This window comes from Strongylocentrotus purpuratus, unplaced genomic scaffold, assembly GCF_000002235.5.
Source record: "Strongylocentrotus purpuratus isolate Spur 01 unplaced genomic scaffold, Spur_5.0 spur5_contig_850, whole genome shotgun sequence".
Classification (NCBI taxonomy): Eukaryota; Metazoa; Echinodermata; class Echinoidea; order Camarodonta; family Strongylocentrotidae; genus Strongylocentrotus; species Strongylocentrotus purpuratus.
This window is the reverse complement of record NW_022145558.1, coordinates 873,139-883,649: the sequence shown is the minus strand read 5'-3', so window position 1 is coordinate 883,649 and position 10,511 is coordinate 873,139. Positions and strand designations below refer to the sequence as shown.

Genomic DNA, 10,511 nt, shown 5'->3' with positions numbered 1-10,511 from the left:
TGTTCGAGTCTATTTTTATGTACATTTTTAATTTTGGAAATGCAGTCTGTGTATGCGAGTGACACTATACATGCATGAAAGAATAGGAATTGTATATCGCATAAACCGTTATGTCTAAAACATACGAACATTCATTTTTTGTTTTAAATTGATAAAACATCACATTTATATAATTATGACATCATTTAGCAGAATATGATTAGAAAGTTCATCCCAAGTCTTTAACTATCAGTTGAAGACTAAGTGTGAGTAACTCCTTCTCTTTATTATCCTTCTTCCTTTTCTCCTCCTTAATTCCTCGCCTCGTCATAACCCCTCTTCCTTTTCTTCTTCTTTGTCTTTCTTTTCTCCATCCTTATTCCCATTTTCTCCTTTTCATAATACATCAATCTATCTCTTTTGTAAATATTTCCCATGTGTAATTGCTTCTAGTCTGTTAAGGTAGTTTAGTTAAGTATTTTTTCTTCAAAGAAATTAAATCATTCAGGTATTATATTCTGTTTGAGGACCTTGCTCTAACAAGCCCAGCTTCTATCAGGTCTCCTCTTTCTTTAATGTATAGAACATGATCTTACATAAGTAACTTTTTTATAGAATTTCTTTTATAGTAAATAACATGTTAAACGTTACTATTGCGCTTCAAATTATGTTTGTTATATTGATAATCTGCTGTTCCAGTTACTTTATTTGAAATTCTATATACAAATGTTTGTGAAAGAAGAAATAAAATGAACTATGCACTATGAACTATGAAATTTTTCTTTTCGTTTTCTTCTTCTTCTTCTTCTTCTTCATCATTTTCTTCTTCATCATCATTTTCTTCTTCTTCTTCTTCTTCTTCTTCTTCTTCTTCTTCTTCTTCTTCTTCTTCTTCTTCTTCTTCTTCTTCTTCTTCTTCTTCTTCTTCTTTTTCCTCTTCGTCACTTTAAGCTTATGCTTCAGACGACTCTGTTTCTGTATAATGTCCATTATCATACATTTAAAGTTGGAAGATTGTAAATGTAATGATGTATATGGAATAAATATATACATCAAATCAATTCTTCTTCTCCTTCTTTTCCCCCAATTCTTCTTCTCCTTCGCTCTTCCTTATCTTCTTCCTTATTGTTCTCCTTCGATGGTGATATGCCCCTCAGAGCTACCCCATTATTGCCTCAAAGGATCTTGCGTTATAGCGCGGTACATGATTGGTTAAACATTTCTTCTTCATAATCTTCTTTTCCTTCTCCTTTATAATTATTCTTCTCCTTCTCCTCTTCCTCCTTCTTCTTCTCTTTCGATGGTGATGTACCTCTCAAAGTCACCCATTTGCTCTCGTGTCATAGCGCGTTAAAGGGAAAGTCATGCACCCTGACAATAGTATCAATAAAAGCATAACAAACGAGAGAAACAAATTAGTGAAAGTTTGAGCAAAATAGAAATGTTGTGAATTTTTTAAGTTGGCATCAATGAAACACGCATTGGAAAAACTGTGACATATTTTGCAATTCATAAACTTTCGTTTTATTAGTTATTGATGACGGAATAGCTTTGTTTCATAAAAACATATTCGTAATAGTTATATTTAGGGTGAATTATGATTGAACATTTTCTTAAGGGCAAAATATAAATGTTGCTTTTTTTTTAGTACAGGGAAAGTGGGAGGGGACCTCGCAAGATACCTCACAGAGTTGCCAATTTGTGTGTAAAAACAAATCATATTTTTCTTGTTTTGTAATCGTTTTTTTCTCAAACTTTCACCGACCTGTTTTTCTGATTTTGCTGCTTCTATTAAAACCAACTAAATATCAAGATGGACTTTCCCTAAGGTTGAATATTTGAACTTCAGATTTTTAATCACCTCAACAAGAAATGTGCTTTATTAGGTTTGTCTTCATTGGCATGACCAGGTTTGCTAGTTACTAAAGGATTTTAACTTGTCATTTTCTCACTTCAGATTATTTTACTCACCCTTCAAAAAGCTAAATTTTTACTTTTTTACTTTTTTTTTTTTTATAGTTCCTTTAAATTTTACATCCGGGTTTTGGCCTATTGGTTTTATTTTGACCTCAAGTTATTTACTTTTTTTTTCTAAAAACCGTACTTCGGAGGGAATTGTTTAATGATTCATTTTTTCTATTTTTAAGTTTTTCTTGTTTACTTTTTCTTTTCTCTTCCTTTCATTTCTTTTCTGTTCCGTTCTTTTTCCATTCTTTTCTTTTCTTTCCTTTTTTATTTATTTTTCTCATTTTGTTTTCGTTCCTTTTTTTCCCTCCCCCCCCCCCCACCTTTTCCCTTCTTTTCCTTTTATTTGTTTTTCTTTTATTTTCTCTTTGTCTTCTTCTTCTTCTTCTTCTTTCCTTTCTTTTCATTTCTTATCTTTTTTTTCCCTCAAAAGACCGCCCGAGTCATTTATAATCTACTCGTTAGCTGATCATGCGCTTCTGCGTCTGAAACTTTCAACTCAAGGGCCCTCGAAAGACAATCTTCTGCGGTACCCTGGAGAAACTTATTATCAGCGGCATAAACAGGAGATGGGTTCGACGAAGGGGAGGGGGTGATTTGTTGAGATCAAGAAGTGCCTTATGCAAAGTTTGATGTTATTATTAATCGACTTCTCCGCAGGATCTCTGACAAACTAGCACCCCCTGTCCCCTACCCCCTTCTTCTGTTTCCATTTCGCTATCGGAACAATATCAGTTCCATCAGTGTCTCATTGATTAGTTCCAGACTCAGACTATACGCTCCCCATAGCTTCTCGCCTACAATCCGACTCTATCTGACAGCCCCATTTCGCAAAAGCTCGATGATATATTTTCCGACTCGGTGCACGGTTGGGAAAGAGATAGAGCGTCCTCTTGTGTTTGGGGACCGTAAAATGACGTCAGTCGAGGGAATACCTTCACTAAATAAGGGCATGGAATGAGAGGCTGGCAGGTGACCGGTAGGTCTGCACTGCAAGCAGTCGACCATGTGAATACATGGCCACCCAAATATGGCCCATGGCGCTCATGTGTAAGCTCTTCCCTCAACCACCACCATTCCCCCTCCAAAATCTCCCCAAACCCCACCAGAAAGCTAGTACAAATCCTACTTTAAAACAATAATAATACACACAACAAACAAAAAAAAACAAGCGGGAAAATGGCGCCCCCGCCTCCCGGGGAGCAACGTTATAATGCAATGTGTTCTTAATAAGCCCCTAAGGCCCTTCTTCAGTTTTATGAGATAACAAGAGCTTCAACAATTTTTTTCCTGAAATTAAAATCTCACTCGAGTTTTGCTGAACTGATTGACGTAAAATGTTTTCAAAAAGCAATTTGGTGTGAATTATGTATGCTAAGAGGATTTTTTTCTTCCTTTGTTTTATATCACTAAAGTTTGACACAAATGTTTTATTATTATTAAAGATTTATAAGAACTCTCAATAATTTAAAATTGATACAAATGACAAGTTATTTTGCCAACTTTCCCGTCTCCACTGAAGATTAAAATGCGAGCACGCATTTTATGCTATCCCGACTGATTAAAGATCAAGTTGCGTTTATTTTATGGTGTGTGACACTTCGTTGCAACTCTTATTTCTACAAGAGGCCCAGCTGGATAGGAAAAGGAAGAGAGTTGAGTTTCAGGGACTTGGTGCCTTGGGGATGCTCGGAGCATCTAGTACCCAAGCTCAGGTGGACTCACTTCACTTTGATTGGCTGCGCTTCTCAGAGGAGGGAGGGAAGTTGGAAGGCTGAACCATCCAAAATAGAAAATTACGTCACACTTTCCCATGACAACCTCAGCCCCCTTGGATCGAAAGGGAGTCCCTCTGTATTGGTGCATCTTTCTTCATCATCATCGCCTATCTCTCTCCGTCCCTTGTCTCTCTGGATTGCCGTACGTCTGCGCCCGATCCGAAATACCCTTCGAGCTCGAGTTCGCGAAATGCATGCTGGGAACGGGTGAGGTAGCGGCTAGCAAAGATGGCGGACGGTGAGGTTAGCTCCGCCGGTGGGAAGCCGAAATCGGCGCTTATGCGCCGCCATGAACAACTTCAACGCTGGAAAGATTCGGAATTTGATAGAGAAGCGGCTGAAAGAAATGCAAAGAAAGCTAAAGTGAAATTTGCGGCAGGATGTGTGTTTCTAGCGGCCTGTGCAAGCGAGGATTTGGATGAGATCCAATCTCTTATAAAGAGAGGAGCGGACATAAATTATGCTAATATCGATGGCTTGACTGCCCTGCATCAGGTATGTTGTGCGTGTAGTTCATAGTTGTTTGCCCTTTAATTTGGCCCACACGTCACTGGAGACTGCTAGGGATCGTATGACAGATTTGTAGTCTTCTTACGATGTGTGTCCTAGGCTGAATGTACCGTGACAATTTGATATTTGAGAAGGATCCACTGCTAACCAGCTCAATGTTTTCAACTGTTGCCTGCTACTGTACTGCTACAGTCAGTCAGTGTGAACACCCTTGTTGTCAATGTGTTGACTGCCAGTACCACTGGTCTCATGCATACTGGCCCCATTCACACTGTCACTGATTTCTTAATGTACACCCACCCCCTTCAGTATTTAAAAAGAAAATCATGTCTTTTATGTGTTTGCCTTCAAAATTCTGTAGATTATGTATTTGTCCTTTGCTTTACTTCGTTCAGTTCAGCTTGTCTGTGACTTTTCAAAAATATATTTTCTTTCTTTTTGAAACAAATTAGACGTCTATTGTGACATTGATTGATCATTGACGATCCTGTATTCTTCATTGAATATTTTAATCACTCTTTTCTAATTTTAACATTTCAAAGTTATCTAGACTATCTTTGGATTATCTGATACCTGTAATCGTCTAATCTCCCAGAAAAAGAGAAATATTGGAATCCTATTTTTTTTTGCTTTATTGAATTTCACCTGTAGGCTGTACAGTATTCTATGCATTACCTTTTGTAAATATTGTCATTGATACTGTACACTTTGCATATAACTTGTTAGCTCCTTGACCTTAGGCCAAAGGCTGAAAGGCAAGTTTTCCGAAGGCAAGATTTGCATGATTTAATATCTTTCTAATTTCAGATCTCTACACTGACACCTTATACCAGTGGGAGGGGGAGGGGGGGGGGGTGGTCGTCAGTTTAGGACTACAGTAAAATATTACATGTATGTGTACCAGGTCCCCTATTTAATTTGAATATTGGGGTCTGTGACTCTTTAGGTAAAACAGGGCTTGATACTAAAAATGGGTGCCCAATATCTACACTAAGTACATACCCCTTTAAATTTTAACAAAAGGCTCATGCATACATACTTTGAAAGGTTGGATGTGCACCTCTTCCAAAAAGTTATATGGACCTCTGGCCCAGGGTATCTAGGAATTTGCTAGTTTCCAGTTTAAATTAAGTTCAGTATGAATAATACCAGACTTTCCAGTCAAATGCTATGTTGGCAAAAAGTAGTGGGAGTGTGGGACAGTTGGAGAATTTACCATGACACAGTTATCGGCAAGGGTTTGAAAGGTGTTTAGTCATGTGATAGCGTCAGGTTTGAATTTTGATTGTACAGGTTTGGAAATCAGCAACAGGTCCGCATTCATCCTCAACCAAAATTATTCATAAAAATATTAGTCATAAAAGGTGTTTTAAGTTTTTCATAATATGGACCAGATTGCACCAGAGTGCAGGTTTTTAATCCTAGATCCTGGGGGTGTTTCATAAAGCTGTTCTTAAAGTTACGCATGACTTTACAAAGACTTGTAAGTGCCAGGTAGGATGCCCAAAGTTTTTTCTGAAATTTCCAATAAACTCAATTGAATTATGCCAACAAATATAGGCCTACTTTGCATTAAAAATGTTTGTTATAATAAGAATGTTAATCTACATCTGCAGAGTTCAACTTTAGTTGATACAGTTAATAATGATTGAGCATCCCATTTGGCTTTTCATATATTTGTTTGTAAAGTCATGCGTAACTTTACGAACAGCTTTATGAAACACCCCCAGGCCTCAAGGGACTTCTTGCTTCGTATGCATCAATTCATAGTCCTTCCATGTTACAATTTTACATTTAGTGTTAATTTGTGGACCACCCTGATAACGATTGGAGATGTTCTAGGGACTTCTGATAAAACATGAAGACTTCTCCATGAAGAATTCCCCAGAAGCTGCCTGTCCAAACCTCTAAGTGAGCATTCTAAAGGGCCTGACATTCTTAGGGTATTTAAATGGGTGCACTGGTCGAGATCTATTAGGATAAGGTTACGGGGTCATAATGTACCTCCTAATGAGTTCATTGACCTTTGAACTTCAATGTACCATCATGTACATGTACATGATATATTAAATCTGATACAAGCTCTCTCTCTCTCTCTCACTCACTGTCAGTTATTGACATTCTTCAGAATATAATCAACGTGAATGGATGATTTTCCTAGTTTTCTGAGAACTTTACTTTGTGAAATTTCCCCCCTCGTACATGTACTGTATAAGTAGCTGTAAGAAGTGAAAAAGAGAAATGGAGCAATACATGTTTATTACGGCTTAATAAATCAATCTTTATTATTATCATCATCTATTAGCATCCCATCATCATTAGTAATGATAATTTGACCTTAAGCACAGACTACGGGGCTGGTCCTAAATATAAACATAAACATAAGTTTGTATATTGTTTAAATATGTATGTAATTTATAATGATAACATTAAAAGTGGTCCCTCCTGAAAGATTCCGGCAAAGGGGGGCCAGCACATATGTACAGACCTTAATGAATTTTAATCCAAACCTTTGTGAAAAGTTGTTTGTGGAGGCCAGGGTCCTGGGCCCTGTCTTACAAAGAGTTGTGATTGATCCAAATCTATCGCAAGTTTGCAGTCTCTTATCTCTTAAATGTACATGTACATACACCTGTAGTTGCGATTGATATCAATCACAAATAAGTTGGTCCGTACCTTGTATCTACACTGAGTCTGATACTTAGTAACATAGTCAACAACATTCAATGTAAACAATTTAAAATTTCTTATGTTGTACTCTGTTGTTGATTTGAACCCAGCAAGTGCAAACATACATGTACATGTACAGGGGGGGGGGGGGGGGTCGAACTTACTATAAGTTGGACTTAAATATTATGGAAAGCCATTTGTAGCCTTAAAAATAAAATATATTAAAAAGCAAAAAATTAAGTATTTTAGACTTTTCATAGAGTCCACACTAAGAACATGAAATCTCCTTGATGATAGACAATATGAATGATTTGAATCATCATTTTATGCCTTTTAACATAACTTTTACAAATTATTTTCAATGATTCTAATGGCTTTCCATAATTGTTAAGTCCAACTTGGAGATAATTTCAACTTAGGATCTTTGTGAAACACCCCCCTGTACGTGTAGCCCCTACACTATCATATTTTACAACTGCAGTAGTAATCTAGATTGATAAAGTATTCATATTTTATCTGGCTGTGTAAATCCACATGCATTCCTTATGGATATTAAAGTAACAAGTGTCTTGTCTAGCCTTGCTGTACCTGTAGCCTGCAGCCCCACATCAATACATGGACAGCATTGATTAGAGGAACCAGTACCTGTTTATTGTACAGTTATACGACATCATTCAGAGATAGAGAGAGGGAGAGAGAGAGAGAGAGAGAGAGAGAGAGAGAGAGAGAGCGCAACTTAACAGGGACAAAATAAACCCAGGGGCGAGAATGACAATCTTTCATCATCATTATGTACACTTCTTATTTAAATTCTACATCTCTGATTTGCCTTTGGGGAAAAAACGCAATGTCCAAATAAACGATGAGTGGACTTAGGCAGCAACTAACACAAGTGGCAAACAGAACTACTTTTGTTGTTTGTTGATCAGCGGGTTGGGGATTTTGATTGATAAAACATTTGCATTGCAGCAGATTAAACTATTTATAGAGGGATCTCTCAATAAATGTCCAAGCAATGTCCATATACAGTATTTACATTTTAAACAATTTTTTGATCATGGCTTTTAACTGATTTTCTTCATTCTTGTGAACAGATATTAAAATCTTGTGGTCCTGGGCCCGATGCATAAAACTTACCATTGATAGTAACTTTGCCTTCAATGGTAACTACCATGGTAACATGACTCAACAGACCAATCAAAATCAAGCTTTCCATGGTACATGGAGTTACCATTGATGGCAAAGTTACTATCAATGGTTTGGTAAGTTTTGTGCAACGGGGCCAGGTCTTCCACAAAAATAATGAAAAAACACTTTCAGTTTTCGAAATTAAAATTTTATAGAGATCCTCCTGTGTAACAATCCTTTTCCCCCTGGGGGTGGGGGGAAGGTGCCTTGATTTTTTGTGTGATGGAAGGGGTGTCTTAAATATTTGATTAGCCAAGAGGATCACAGTAAGTTATGATAAAGGGAACTCTCTAGAGAGTGAATAAATGTTGAGTTAGTAGAAAGTTGTGGTAAATATATATATATTTAAATTAGGGGGGGGGGGGTGGCTACATGTACAATGTAGGTGCCTAGATTTTTAGTGTCTGTCAGGGAGGGGTCAGGGTGTCTTGAACATTTGAATTGTCCCGTGGGACCACAGCAAATTATGATAAAAGGGAGCTCTAGACTGAGTGAATGAATGTGGAGTTAGTAGATAGTTGTGGTAAATATATTTAAAAAATTGGGGGGGGGGGGAGTGGTTAGGTGCCTTGATTTTGTGTGTCTGTCGGGGAGGGGTAAGGGTGTCTTGGAGCGCGTTTATCTAGGCTTGCCACTAGATATGTACATATCGTACCCCACTATCGAACCCCACTATCATACCCCACTATACGATCGTGATTTGCGGGATGTCGCGTTTATCTACTCTTCACGATTCAAAATAAAGGCCTTGTGTCTGCCCAGCTGTTTTGACCTGGGAAGCAGACAGTTTCTCGGAGGTCAAATTCACACACATGCTTGTACACAACACCTGTGTGGTCCTATTTGTATGTGACGTTCAAAACAGCTTTGCGTTTATCGACCTCTCAGAAACGTGATTCTGGCTGTATGTCACATACAAAACGCACCTTTTTGCGTCTTTTGATATGCCCATATCTAAAGACGTTTGAAAAAGGCTTTGCGTTTATCTACTTCTAAATTTGCCTGAAAGACGTTTGAGAAACCTGATTCTAGCCAAAAATTTCCTAGATAAACGCAACCTTGAACATTTGTTTTGTCCAGAGGACCACAGCAAATTATGATAAAAGGGAGCTCTAGAGTGAGAGTGAGTGAATGTGGAGTTAGTAGATAGTTGTGGTAAATATATATTTTGTTAAATTGGGGGGGGGGGGGGTGGTTAGGTGCCTTTATTTTTAGTGGTTGTCGGGGAGGGGTAAAGGTGTCTTGAACATTTGATTTGCCCAGAGGACCATAGCAAATTATGATAAAAGGGAGCTCTAGAGTGAGTGAATGAATGTGGAGTTAGTAGATAGTTGTGGTGCGGTTGGAATGCTCAGTATGCAGACTTGCATTGCTTGGGTTAGGGAACATCCCACTGATGCAGGCATGTGGTATGCAGCTAGTCGCGTATCAAGGACAATCTCCAACGTACACTGTACGTCATTCTAATATATCGCAAATGTGGGCCCAGATGTACATTGTTCATGTACAATATACATGTACATTATACCTTGTATGTTACCCCAATACATTAAAGAATGTACATGTTGGCCCTGTATTGTACATTACACCATGTAAACTGTACAGTTACATGTACCGGTATGTTTAATACCCCAATATTAAAAAAATGTGGGCCTTACGTTGTACATGTACCCAAATTATATATTTCATCCAGTCAGTATTACTGAGACAATCTAGAAACATTTACACCATTGTTTTTTAATATTCATAACAAATATAGCTTATGATTGTAGTTTATGAACTTACTATAAAAACCAGAAACTTCAGCATGCATGAACTGTTAACAAATTTTGCTAATGGTTTAGATTTGTGAAATTGTCATGCTTCAAAAGAATAAAAACAGAGCTGACAAAATACAGATTTATTTTGCAATTTACATTATATACTGCCTGTGAAATTTCATGTCATTTACAGATTGTGAAACTGAAAATTTATGTTCTGAATGTTTCTGGGTTTATATTATCAACCCCCAAGGAGAGTACCCCTACAAGGGCACTGTACATGTGTTCATCATGTAGCATGTTGCCTGACATGTAAATGTAGGGCACAATGTAGGGTTCATCATAATACATAATAGCTCACTGAAACCGAGTTCACACTAAACCTTTGGCAACACCAGGGCTGTGTTTCACAAAATTGATATTACATGTAAGTTAGCCTACAACCCATTAGAAACGTGTGTATTAGATTTAACAAGCATTTCAATGGGATGTCGGTGACTTATTATTATGATGGTTTTGTGAATTGATGCCCAGTGTAGCATTCAGGTAGATATTCTTAATGATTGAATAATAGATATATCTGTTCCAAGTTCGCTCTTTGGTTTTTAACCTGGTAGCTTTTTCTGAAGTTTTCATACAGAAATCTTCCCCATTTGTGTGT

The 10,511-nt window shown here is 37.5% G+C and overlaps 1 protein-coding gene across 4 annotated transcripts in view; it reads left to right on the top strand.

Moving 5' to 3' along the window:
* The first annotated feature begins 3,912 nt into the window (after nucleotides 1-3,912).
* Nucleotides 3,913-10,511, top strand: part of LOC580387 (protein phosphatase 1 regulatory subunit 12A) — a 123,012-nt gene continuing 116,413 nt past the window's right edge. For 2 of the 4 annotated variants that reach the window (XM_030994140.1, XM_030994134.1), the window contains exon 1: nucleotides 3,913-4,217. In XM_030994140.1, coding sequence (XP_030850000.1) covers nucleotides 3,951-4,217 — 267 coding nt within the window. In that variant the 5' untranslated portion in view covers nucleotides 3,913-3,950. The remainder of the gene's footprint in view (nucleotides 4,218-10,511) is intronic. The other 2 variants (XM_030994151.1, XM_030994146.1) reach the window with 1 other exon arrangement.